The sequence below is a fragment of the Acartia tonsa genome, chromosome 10 (genome assembly GCF_053477335.1).
Source record: "Acartia tonsa isolate MP-2025a chromosome 10, ASM5347733v1, whole genome shotgun sequence".
Taxonomy (NCBI): Eukaryota; Metazoa; Arthropoda; class Copepoda; order Calanoida; family Acartiidae; genus Acartia; species Acartia tonsa.
In genome coordinates this window covers 47,610,905-47,624,796 of record NC_137269.1, presented here as the reverse complement: position 1 = coordinate 47,624,796, position 13,892 = coordinate 47,610,905, and the positions used below count along the sequence as shown (strand labels likewise).

The 13,892-nt window shown below is 32.0% G+C and overlaps 1 protein-coding gene across 1 annotated transcript in view; it reads right to left on the bottom strand.

The window, feature by feature from the left end:
- The window catches only part of qsm (Zona pelucida superfamily protein qsm), a 45,263-nt gene extending 35,177 nt beyond the window's left edge, over positions 1 to 10,086 (bottom strand). The window contains exon 1 of the mRNA XM_080174808.1: positions 9,958 to 10,086. Within this exon, the coding sequence (XP_080030934.1) occupies positions 9,958 to 10,024 (67 nt within the window). The 5' untranslated portion in view covers positions 10,025 to 10,086. The remainder of the gene's footprint in view (positions 1 to 9,957) is intronic.
- Positions 10,087 to 13,892: the final 3,806 nt, after the last annotated feature.

The following is a 13,892-nucleotide window of genomic DNA, read 5'->3' as shown; positions in this document are numbered from 1 at the left end:
TTGCTTTATCTCATCATCAAGTTTAAACTGGAAATCTAAGAAATCAGCTCTAAAGCATTGTTTGCCAGAATAGCCTTCCCTTGTCCCTGCTTATTTCTTATTAGTTATTTATGCAGTGCTTCTTTGAATAAATAAATACCATTAAAGTAAAACGATAGAGACTGTAGTGGTTAAATAATTATATGTTCCCACCACTCGGACCCTGTGCCGACTTTCAAATGGGTCTTTGAATATCAGCCATTAGAGTCGCTAAAAAAGAGCAGAAAATAATTTGTTAGCAGACGAAAAAGATACCCCAAACTGTAGTTGTCTAAGTTATACATCTTTACTTAATACATTTATTATATTGCCAGAGGGGAAAACAATAATGATAGGAAGTTAATATATTGTGGTCATAAAAATGGCTTTCTTTATTGCTTTTTAATGAGAAAACATGATTTCAAATAATTTAAAACATTTCTCATAAATACTTTATTGTATCTTCTCATGTAAGACAACTCTTTATGTTGTACAGTTAGTTTTTAAAATCAAAGCTTTTCTATAATTATGGTCGGTCCGTCCGTACGTCCGTCTGTTACAGTTGGCTCTTCTCGTTAATCTAAACAGGTTAGAATTGTCCTATAGATTTCAAACTTTGTATGCTGATTCCTGTAACAGTTAGGTACGACTTAGAAAGCGCAGCAACTCTATAATTGGTTTCAGAAAGCCCGTACGTCCATTTAAAACAAGCTGATTTTTTACTTTTTTGACAACAAATTTTTGTATGTTAAAATTATCCTATTTATTTGATTCTTTGAATACTGATTTCTATTACAACAAGGTACAATGTGAAAATCGAAGCATCTATATAATAAAGTCTTAAAAACATTAGTATGTCCTTAAACAGTATCATATATTGTTCAGTTTAGCAACAAATTTACTTACAATTTTGTACATATAAACTTATCCATTATTATTCAGTTTTGACACTCTACAAGTGTTAATGTTCGTTTGTCCTTAAATTTCAGAGCTTCGCTTTTAGTTGCCTAGTTAAAAATCAAAATTGAAAATAAGGGGGGGGGGGGGTTGGTGTGCTAGTTTTTAGTTAGCTTGTTCATTACTTTATGCTAGGTAAGCTTAGGTTATATTGGATACTGGGGAGCCTCCGCAGGGTTATTGCACCGCATGTATATTGTATGGTCCCCACAGGGTAAAGGGCCCTCTATATTTCATCTATTTCAAAAGTAAGGGATGGAGGGGATTCTCTGATTATTAATCTAACCGCGTTTGAATGATCCTATCAATTCCAAACATTGGAAGTAGATTCCTTTTACAACAATTCATAATGTTGAATATTACCAGAAAGTCTTGAAGTCCATTCTGAAAAGTTTAATTTTTTAATTATATGCTTTAAACTTTTATTTCAACTTTAAAAACTTTTTTTGATTAATATTTTTCTAGATTTTCTTAAGCTAACAGATATCTTAATTCTATTTTTAAGTCAAAGGTTATCCGTAAATGGAAAAAGGCGTTTTTGCCTTTCAATTAATTGACATAAATCCATATTTTTAGAAAACAGTTATAACAAATAATATAGATAAGAAAATTTATTAAGTTTTATTTTTTTTGTTTAAATATCAAATTTAACAATTGAGGGCTTCGTACCTTAGTCCAGTAGATTAATCAGGGAGGAAGGGGACATTGGGCCGTTTATTACAAGTAGTCCACAAAGTTTTATAGTAATATTTTTTTGTTTATTGACTCAACAACTTTTATTGGATTCTGAATGGTTGGTTCATTAAGTTGAGTGTCCAAACGTTTCATTCACTAGTTATAATCTACAAAAGGGTTTATTTTGTGTTTTATCATTGGAAAGGTACATAGAAAGGCACAGCTTAATCAGTCCTTTTGTTTTAGATTAGCTTTACTTTAGATAAATATAGCTTGCAATGTTATATGATATGCAAGCGGTTGCGCCTTTATTATAGAGGGTTCGTTATCAAAGATTACTTAAAATTTAATTCTTTGTTTACAAGTTTAAATTATATCTAAATTTAATGGAGATAATCGTCTTTATTAGAAAGCTTATTATTTATGAAGAATGAAATTAAAATATTATAGAATTGCAAGGATGAATGAACTATAATTTTCAGGAATCTAAAGGGATAAGACAATAGCCGATAAATTGATGTACGTTGCACATACCCAATGATGATACACAAAATTACTTCTTTTGTAGATTACAATTAGTGCTTGAAATGTGTGGACTATCAGCTTAAAGAACTAACCAATCAAAATTCAATAAAAGTCCTTAAAGTTGTTGAGCCAACGATTAAGAAACGGTATTAATAAATTAAGAGCCCAATGTCCCCTCCCTCCCTGACTATAAATTGAGAAATGAAAGCCTGTATTTCCCACATCTTTACATAGCACTTCCTATTCTCTAGGTAAACAAGGATGACAACATCCATAAAAGTTCAGATAATCACACAAACAATCATTAACAAAAAAAACAGAAGTTTTAAAACTTATATTCGTCTGTTGTAAATGCCATAAAATCTAAGATCCTTAATAAAGCAATATTGAATATATCATTACTTTGATCTTACACCAGATTTTCATGTTCTCTAATAAAAAGAAACTTGCAGCGTGCTAAATATCAATTACCCATTTCCAGCCTCTTCCCCACAACCTCTCCTACTCGATAAACAAAATGACCAATCAACAAGTTCCTTGTTAGTAAGCTAAATTGTCGACAATTTTTCCCTGGCATAATATCAACCACGTATATTCTACATCAATTGAATACTTCTTTTTTAAGTTTAACCTTTATTTATAAAAATTCTAACAATGCGTTTAATTGTCGGAGGAATCAGCATTTATCAAAATCAAGTTATTTAGAAGGGCTTTTTTTGTTAAGACTTTGCCTTTTCATTCAAGAGTTGCAATCGTTGTATCTTTTGCAAGAAATTTATTCCCATGCAAATTTTCTTATTATTCAAACTGGGAGAAATACATTTGGATAGTCCCTTTCGTGACAACGCCTCTTAGGCGGCGTTTCGTCGTATTTTTACAGTAGTTTATCCCCTATTTCTAGGCACTGTGGGAGGCTCTAATCCTGCATGGCCAATTGCCAACCCTGTGGGGCAATCACCTAACCTAACCTAAAATAACCTATCAAAAACTACTGTGAAAATACGACGAAACCATTAAGAGGCGTTGCTACGAAAGGAACTATACCCAAACAATCATATGATATCTTATTACAATTATTAATCATAACGAATAATATTTACCAGGGTACAATTTGACCTGGATCACCCTTTTATTGACCTTTTTCGTCAGCTAGCAAATTGTTTTCTGCTATTTTGTAGCGGCTTGGCTGTGTTAATATTCCCAACCCTATTTGTTGATTTTCAAAGACCCAATTGTAAGTCGGCACAGGGTCCATGGGAAGGGGACATGCGGTTATTGTGTTTGTAAAAGCGAAGCTTTTCTATAATTAGGGTCGGTCCGTCCGTCCGTCCGTCCGTCCGTAACGGATAGCTTTTTCCGTTAATTTAGGCATGTTAGAATTGTCCTATCGATTTCAAATTTTGCATGGTGATTCCTTTAGTAGTTAGGTACGATTTAGAAAGCGTAGCAACTCTATAATCATTACCAAAATGTCCGTACGTCCATTTTAAACATGTTGATTTTTTTACTTTTTTAACAACAAATTTTTATGTGATCAAATCATCGGATTGATCTGATTTTTGGTATATTGATTCCTGGGACAACAAAGTATAATGTTATAAGCGAAGCAACTCTATAATCAAGCCCTAAAAATGTAAGTATGTCCATAAAAATTATCCTGTATCAAGCAGTTTTACAACAAATTTACTTACAATTTTGCTTTGACTCTTATAAATTTATATTATGATAATTAAGTTCTAACACTATACAAGTGTTAATGTCCGTTTGTCCTACCGTTTCAGTGCTTCGCTTTTATGGATGTTGTCATCCTTGTTCTCTTATGTGTCAAGTGATATACAGTGAATTATAATGTACATTATAAAGGTTTTTTTTACATACAACCAAACCTTTGGTGGCAATTTTATTTATCTTGAACTCTTTACTGTACACTTATACATGAGTTGATGAGTTGATATCAAATCAATATCCACTTGAATCACACATAGGCTACCAAAGGCAGAGCTTAACATATAAAATGAGGGGAGGTGGAAGATTGCCCTATCCCCGTATCCCTGAGAATACCCCTCCTTAAAACAGTTATTAATTGCACCAAGGTGGATCTTCGTAGTGCAGTGGGAACATTTTTATGAAAAACAATTTTTTAGCTAGATGGACGTCTAACCTTTTTAGAGGTATATATAAAACCAAGGAAAGTTTTTTTTGGGGTGGGAGGGAAACATAAACAACCCTGTAACAAAAGTCAATGTTAGTTTGTTCTGCCGTTTCAGAGCTTCGCTTTTATGGATGTTGTTGCCCTTGTTTTATAAGAATACACATCTCTGTCCATGTTGATGAGAAAGTCACGCTGCATTTCTTCTTCCTTTCCAACTATTTTTCATTTTTTTCGGTTGATTAATTTTCATTTGAAAACTTTGTATTGTACACTTCAACATACAGTAATTGGATGTTTTTTCTATTTGTCTGAAAGCTATGTATTGGTGTTTAAGATCGTAAATGTAATAAAAACATAAGTTTAGCTTCGCAAAAACAAATTAATTTAATGCTTGTTACTTGTGCAAAGAAAGTACAAAAATCAAAGATATTTTAGAGGTCTTTTGGATTATATAAATCTGCTATACAAATTTTGTAAATAAACTTTTGTTTTCTTGATTCTTAGTATTGTCATGCCTTTTCAATTAATTATCTCATTTCTCATGGAATTTTTATGAAATTTCTTTTAGAAAGCATTTTAATTTAATTTTACAATATAAACTTTATCGGATCATGGAAAGAAAATGAAGTAGCGTGTTTCGTCGTATTTTAACAGTAGCTTTTCTCCTATTTCTAGTACCTGCGGGGAGCTCTAACCCAGCGGGCAATCATTAACATTTACCTAAAATAAAATAACCTGTCAAAAGCTAGTATGAAAATACGACGAAACCCGCTACTTTGTTTTCTTTCCATGATCCAATGTATCTACTAATAGTCTTATGTTGATTTAATAACAGCATACAATTCTAAGAGGTTATTTCACTAATTTGTTTTGAAAAGAATATGTATTCAATTTTTATTCTTTTTCTCTATACCCAAAGGGTTGAGGGAGGGAGTATAAAGTAGGGTTGGGCCGGATACTTTTTTGGCCGGATACCGGATACCGGATATCCGGCTCATTTCAAATGCCGGATATCCGTTAATCGGCCGGATATCCGGCCAACGCCGGATATCCGGCAAATATCCGGTTATCCGGCCAAATTACTGGATATCCGGCCGGATAACCGGCCAAATTACCAGATATTAAAGTAGTAAAAAAAAATTTCTTCACAAATCTTATATAAATTTACATAAAGTTAAACTTATTCAGAAATAATGTTCTTCTAGCTTCAATAATAAGAAAATTATAGCCATTTAAGATTTTAAAAAGCAGAGATTTTTGGTGTAAAGTATAAAAAATTATAGAGCCGGATATCCGGCCGGATAGTTTCAATATCCGGTATCCGGCCGGATATTGAAAATGGCCGGATATCCGGCCACACCGGATATCCGGCCCAACCCTAGTATAAAGTGACACACCCTCAACTTCCTGTTGGTCATCCCCCCACACCTCAATTAATTTTAATTAAGAGTTTGCGTTGGTGAGGGGTTAGACAACATTCTTCATTAATAATAAAAGATATAGATTAAAATCACTCCAATTTTCCAATTATCAATTTTTTTCTACGTTTTTATTGTACAAAATCGATGTAATTATAATCAACAAAAGAAAATATGCAATGAACAGGTCACCTTGTTCAAGGAATAAGACAATGTCTGATAAATTGATGTTCATCCCCAATGATTATACACAAAATTAACCCTTCTATAGATTATGATCATTAGTTGAAACGTTTGGACACTAAACTTAATGAATCAACCATCAAATATCAATTCCCCTAAGTTGTTAGCGAATAAGAAAACGTTATCATAAAACTTTGGGGACTAATATATGTCCCCTACTTCCTGTACAAGCCACAATTACAATCTTTTTGTGAGATATTTGTTAACTTTTTTGTGTTATTGTATTTTCAAGATCTAAATATTGACCATGGAAAAGGGAAAATAAAAATCAACAAATGTACTAGGTACTTGAATTAATGTACAATAGTGTGTTACTTAAGACCTTTAAAACGGAGGGGATTGTAGATAGACAAGTCAGACATCCTAGGAATAATAGGACAATATACAGAATAACATAAAAGATTAGTAGAGTAAATTTAGAAAAATAAACAATTTCAATTGAAAGCAATTGTTTATTTGTATTTCCCAATGTCCCTGTTATAACAGATGAAAACTACTGGAAGTGAGGGAACATTGAGCTGTTTATGACACAAGTCTCCAAAGTCTTATCATAACGATTTCTTATTCGTTGGCTTAACAACCTTGGTGGCTTTTATTGAATTTTGATTAGTTAGTTCATTTAATTGATTGTCCAAATTATTCGACCACCAACTGTAATCTACGTAAGTGGTAGTTTTCTGTATCTTTGGGGATATACATTTAATTTATCGGCCATTGTCTTATCCCTTTAGATTCCTGTGAAAAGTATGAAACAGATGACAGCGTTTAACTCACTTTTAACAACTTTCTCCAAATAACAAATTTAAGGGATTGCACATCGGCAGAAAACTTGTCTTGGTTAATTGATAGATAAAGGTTTCAAATAGTAATAAAAGCTAGAATAATGTAAACGTTAATATAAGGCAAGAAATGAATATCTGTCAGGTGACAATAAAAGGATCTTTAAGGGATAAGACAATGGACGATAAATTAATGTACATTGTACATCCCCAATAATTTTAAAGAGAATTTTCTGTAGGTTGAAAAAGGTTGTTTTACAAACCAATCCAAATTTAAATTATATTACCCGAAGGTTAAAACCAATGAATAAAACCGGTTTATACTTTGTGTACTAGTATAATCTATAGTTTATAGTCACCGATTTTTCTCTTACCAATAGATCAACTAAACAACTTTCACATGGAATATTGGCAACAAATAAGTTCTATTCATATGTCGCATCCCTTTAATTCTTTTAGTTAAGTAGTTTGCACTACACTTAAACAAACACTCTTAAAATTATCATTTTAAAGAAGTTTAAATTTTATTATTATATTATTGAAAAAAAAATAAAAAGTTTAAAGTAATTATGTCATATATAAATAGCTGCTACGCCCCTAGCCTTTAGGATCTCTTTATTCGAAAAGGAAGAGAGTGGCTAAAAGATAGCTCAAAACCATCTTAAGACTTAAATCTGGAAAATAGAATTGCATAAAATCAGCACTAGACCTATGTGAAGATTCCCTCAAAGAGAGAACGCAATCTGTTCAGAGGTTAGTGAGATCTTAATTCTTCAGTCAAAAAATCTTACTACTTTATATAAATAACTAGCGGCTTTGCCCCTAGCCTCTAAGGACTTTGCTCCAAGAGGTAATTAAAAAAAATTGAGGGAGATTTTTTTAGGGGGGGGAGATTGTCCTACCTTTCAAGAAAATAGCTTAAAACCACCACAGGACCAGTAGGTATATTCCCTGAAGAGTAGAATCCAATCGGTTCAGTAGTTACCGAGATCTTAAGGGCAGACGAGAGGACAGACAGACATCAAGCTACTTTGTATTATAGATAGGATGTAAATGAAATGAAAATTAGATTCACAGATTGGCAGTTATAGAAAACGTGGATATTGTGAGAGATTCTCGAATGCCTTGATTTCTCACAGCTGGCTAAAATAACGATAAATCCCCATACCCCACCCTTATGACTTTATCCTATCCCCTCCTTTGACAATGGAGGAACGTATTTACCAATGTCTGAGGACTATATTAACAACCTAAATTGACTACAAAAAATCTCCTGTCGCAGTATCCATGTATTCTGTATCCGTTTCGTCGAAATATCTAGGACCTAAGCTTCAGTGAACACAAGAGAAAAATTAAAAAGAAAATTTAGTAATCCACTTTATCGGAAAGAAGGCCCAAAATAAACTTATTTTTACTATGGCCGATTTACATCCACTGGATTAGAAGTTTTGTGCAATACTAAAAAATCATGTATCGTATCCAATTATACACGAATATGAAAATAAAAATTTGCTCATAGAATTTAAGCAAACATTATTTTTGTAGCATTTTTTGCTTCAATTATTTCAAAGCAGAATTTAAAAACTAGTAAAAATGCATTTTTCTGGAAGTAGGCAGGGATGGTGAATCTCAAAGATAAAAGACTAATGCCGTCAACTTTTCAACAAGTTAAAATAATTGAAATGTCATATTTCTTGTATCAATAATACAAAGTAGAAAGATGTCTGTCTAGCGTCATATGTCTGTTTGATACTTAAGATCTCGGTAACAGCTGGACCGACGAGGGAATACTCGTTACTGGTCATGCGGTTGTCTTACCCCCTGTACTAATTTTATTTATTAGTATCATGAAATACTTTTCCAGCATGGCTTCAAAACAAATTAATATCCGCTGGATTTGAACCGGTTATCAGCCATACTGAAAAATCATGTATAGCACCTTATAACAGACAGTTTCCCATTGAAAAATAGATTAACTTTAAAATAAAAAATCATAAAATTCAAGCCAGTTTTGTTAAACCGGTCTTCGGCCCTTTGGGGCTACCAATACTGGTTTAAATCTCTTAATTGTTCATTTAAAAAATCATGAAAAACTGTCTATAATACAATGCGATAGATAACTATGACTGATTTTTTTCTTTCATAAAAAATACGTTTTCGAACATAAGAATAAAAGATACATTAGAAATCTTTAAAGCTATAGAAATTTTTTAACAAAACAAAAGTTTTTTTGTTGATTTAAAGAAGGAAACCAGAATAGCACAATTGTGGTTGAAAAGAATTGAAAAAATAATGGAATAAAATCCAGGGAAAGTGTGGGATGAAATTTCTTTTCAATTTTTTTTGTAAATTTCAAAACTTTCTTTAAAAAAAAACTTTAGAGAATATCAAAATTAGTTTTTATTTATGATAAATTTACGCGTAAAGATTCAGAAACTTAAAAATGTGTTTCCCTCAATGTAAAATTAAAAATAAGTGTAAGTTTGGGGGGATGGGGTTTCTTCTGCTATGCCATTAGAGTAAAACATTAAAAGGGGAAGATGTTAAATATATATTCATTTCCCTTCCCAATGACCCTAAGCTGACTTTCAATTTGGTCTTAGTAAATCAACGAATAACGTTGGAAATATTAACACAACCAAGACACTTCTAAAGAACAGAAAGGAATTTGCTAGCAGACGTAAAGGTCCTTTTCAGGGGGATCCAGGTATTAGACTGGTAATACATTTATATATAAATTCATTGCTAGGCCTAAACCTGTGGAGCCTATACCTGCGGTACCCTAATTCTACAGGACTATTCAGTACCTAAACTAAAACCTAACCTAGCTAAAGCAATAAACCACACAAAATAGGAGGGCTGGTTTATCTACCTAATTTACAAGGATGGTACAATAAGTAGCGAAGCACATTTGATAATATTGATAAGTACTAAAGGACCAGCGGACCAATTTGAGAATATACTAATTAGAAACAAGTAACTTCTTAAAATTTGATTGTCTTTCTTCCTATAATAATAGCCAAGTAAATTGTATTTTACCCACAGAAGATTTAATAAGATTTAATAGCATTACCGATATAGATCGACGGGCCAAGTAAGATGTAAACGGCTGCCTTTGGTAATGGGTGCTAACACAAAAAATCAGCCAACTATCTCAAGTAGCAGCTAAGAAAATGTCGCCTGTTTTTACCTGATTTCTCCTTACAGTATCCGCTGGATACCAAAGCTAAGGTCACCACAAGTTTAAGCTGCCACATTTTGAATACTTTTTTTATTTTCTAATTTTTCACTTTTAGGGTTTTAATACATCATTTCTGAAATAATAATAATAGTTATTTATCGCATCATATTATAGACAACTTTCCACGGATATTGAAATGAAAATACAAGATTAAAACTAGTTTTGTTAGCCCCAAGGATCCAAATGTCTGGTCTAACAAAACTGGTATTAATATTATCATTTTTATTTTAATATTCGTGGAAATTGTTAGAAATACGATACTATACATGATTTTTCAGTATGACTGAGAACCGGTTCTAATCCAGCGGATATCAATCGGTTTCGAAGCCATACTGGAAAATAATTTGCTAAAATAAAATAAATGAATATTATAATGATTTGATTACCTTATTTTTTTCTGAATTTAAAAGAGGAAAAATCAGTTTATATCTTTTTGCGAGATCTTAATGGATAAATATACAAATTACACATACATGCATACATTCAACTACTTTATCAATAAGTAATACAACTTAGCTTGATGTCTGCCTGTCTGAAGCTTAAGATCTCGGAAACCGCTGAACCGTTCGAGCCTTACTTTTCAGGGAATATACCTACTGGTCCTTAGTCGGAAAATCATGTATCGATTTACAGGTTAACTCTAAATTAAAATGAATATAAAACCAAAAATCTTAATATAGAACATCTTATTAATAATTAGATAAAAAAAGGAATTTTCCTTAATTATCTATTTCCTTGTAATTGGCCAACATTTTTGGGAGCGCAGCTACTGTTAACCTGACATCTAAAGGGATAGGACAATGGCCGATAAATTAATATAAATCTCTAATGATTATACACAAAATAACTACTTTTGTAGATTAAAATGACTGGTTGAAAACTTAACAAACCAACTCAAAGTTATTAAGCCAACCAATAAGAAAACATTGTTGGATGTTTTCATTGGACGATTTTTTATCAATATTTTTCAGCTCGAAGATTTTTGTTTCTTAATTTTATTTTTTTTGTTTTAAAACATTTATTTAGAGTTGCTCCGCTTTCTGAATTGTAACTAACTATTATAGGAATCATCATGACAAAGTTTGAATTTATAAGAAAATGTATCTTTTCTTTTATCAAAGCTATGTTACCGTTGGAGACAATTTTCATGTTTTCTATATTTATATACGAATATTTTCCCTTCCACTGAAAAGTTCAATTTGTAGATATTTATTTTCTGAATTTTTCAAAAATACCATTATTATTTTACTAGAACAATCACAATGCAATAAGGATGACAACATTCTTAATCAGCAAATCCTTTTAAAAACACATGGATGGACGGACAAAAGGTAGATGTGCTGTAATGTTAATAAAAGAATATATTTTGATAAAAGTGCTTTCTTATATGTATTTAAAATGTTTCAATATTTATATTTTTGTAGAATGACTGATAGACTAACGGACCAAGTATATTATATACTAGATGCTCATTGTTATAGGGTATTTTCATAAAAATATTTTCAGACTATCTATAATAGCCACCGAGAAAATCACATTTCCTCAATAGCGTTAGGGACTGACTGACTGACGGACAGACAGTTATAAAGTAAATTCGTTACTAAATAGAGTAGCTTCTAATAAAAACAGAATATTATATTGAAAATTCCAAACTTGTAACTGGGCAAAACTGGGAACGATCTAGTTTTTTTTGTACTAACGTCAAATAACGACTTCTATCAGGCAGGGAGGGGACATCGGGCTGTTTATTACACTAGTCCCAAAAGTTTCTTATCTTTAGAGAATTGTATTGATAGCATTAAATTGAGTATTTAAACGTTTCAACCAAAACATGCCATCTACAGAAGGGGTAATTTTATTTATGATCTTATGATCATTAGAGATGTATGTTGATTTATCGGTCATTGTCTTATGCCTTTCTATAGAAGGTTAGATGATAAAATGTCGCTTAAAATATCTTTAAATTTTGGGGGTTTACAAGTTTTGAGGTTTCTATGACTAATCCGTCGGGTGACTAGTGTACCTAACCTCACCTAACCTAAAAAAAAAGGCATGACCAATAAGATCTCTTAGAAAAAGTAAGCGCTTTAGTGATTTTTGATCGTCAACCGAAATATTTGAATTGTAAAAGAGAAATTTGCTTTAAATGCAGTTTTATTACGTTAATAATGAGAATTTTATCCTGAAATCTCACAGACATAACAACTTTTTATTTACATATCTCAATTAAAATTTTATGCACAGTTGAATTGAAGAGTAGGTGAATAGTTATTTTTGCATCGTAATATAGGCAGCCTTCCGTGGATGTTAAAATATAAATTCCATGTTTAAAACCAATTTGTTTAGCCCTGAGTTGCCGAGGACCCGGTCTAACAAAACTGGTACTAATTTATGATTTTTATTTTAATATTTGTGGAAAATTGTTCCTAATTCGATGCTATACATGATTTTAAGTATGGCTGAGAACTGATTCTAATCCAACGGATATTAATCGGTTTCAAAGCCATACTTATCAGAATATGTGATATACATTACACATGGCTGATTTGCTACTTATGGATGTTGATATCCTTGATTTTAATGATTCAACGAAAAAAATATATTTTTTTTAAATTTCTACCTCTATTTTACAGTGTAAAGTCTTTTATTATGAAATTATACAATTATTTATCATTTATTTAACATCATAACATTAAAGTAAAAGAATATAGGGGACATGAGCTATTTGTAAACGAAATAGGTTAAAACCACCCTAAGACATTTATAAAACTTATTCTAAATAAATCTTAATTTCTATTTTATGACTTTTGTGTATAAGGTAGAGACCTAAATTTTTTTATGGTAAATACTTAGATATCAATGAACATCTGAGAAAAGTGGTGTTATGACCATTTGACCGTTTGACCGCTCCCTGACCAACTTTGTGTCCGGCTTTTACTAAAGACATTTATCATGAATATCGTGGTTTCTATTACAGCTGGAGACCTAAACATTTTTTTTGGTAAATCCTTAAGCAATAATGAACTTCCGTGAATAGTAAGGTCATGACCGTTTGACCACTCCTTGACCGATTTTTGACCGATTTTCTATTTCCTACCTGTAATTTTGCCGTTTTTAAGCTGCCAGTTGCCGAATTTTAAACAGCTATAGACCAGCCAATTTTTTATGTAGTCTTTTATTGTGATCAGAAGCAGATAAAAATATTAAATGGCGCTGCCAACCGCCGTTTTACCGCCGTAACCGCCGAAAATGGCGCTTTTCGTTATTTTCCGTTTTTCTGCGATGATCAGGAAAAGTTATTTTTTTTTGTTGTTATCAAGGTGGGAATTGGGGCCCGATCTGTAAGGGTTAAGCACAGAGAATAGTAGGCTATTGAGAGAATATCAATGGAATTGAGTCAAACTTAAGCAAATAATGGATGTAAAATATACGTGGATATCATGAGAGGAGAAACGTTGTCGTCATTTTAGCTTGCTATTTCACCTGTCTTTTATTGTTCAGTTCGATTATCCAGTAGGAGGGAACGTGATGGGTTAAAGGGAGGGAAATGGTGGATCATTATTTTAGCCCGCTACAAGTTTCACTTTATTGGTGAACATGAAAATCTGGCGTAAGATCCAAGTAATAATAAATCCATTAAGCAAATAGATCTATGCATTTTATCACTAAAAACTTGGTAGATCACAATCACATATTCGGCAAGTTAGACCCTAATAGAAACCCCTCCCATTCCTCTAAATATCAGAGATCTGAAGGGATAAGACAATTGACAATAAATATGTACGTTACCTTGATAAAGAACCCCAATGATGAGAAACAAAACTACCCCTTCTGAAGATTATAATTGTTTGTTGAAAAGTTGAAAAATAAAAATTCAATAAACA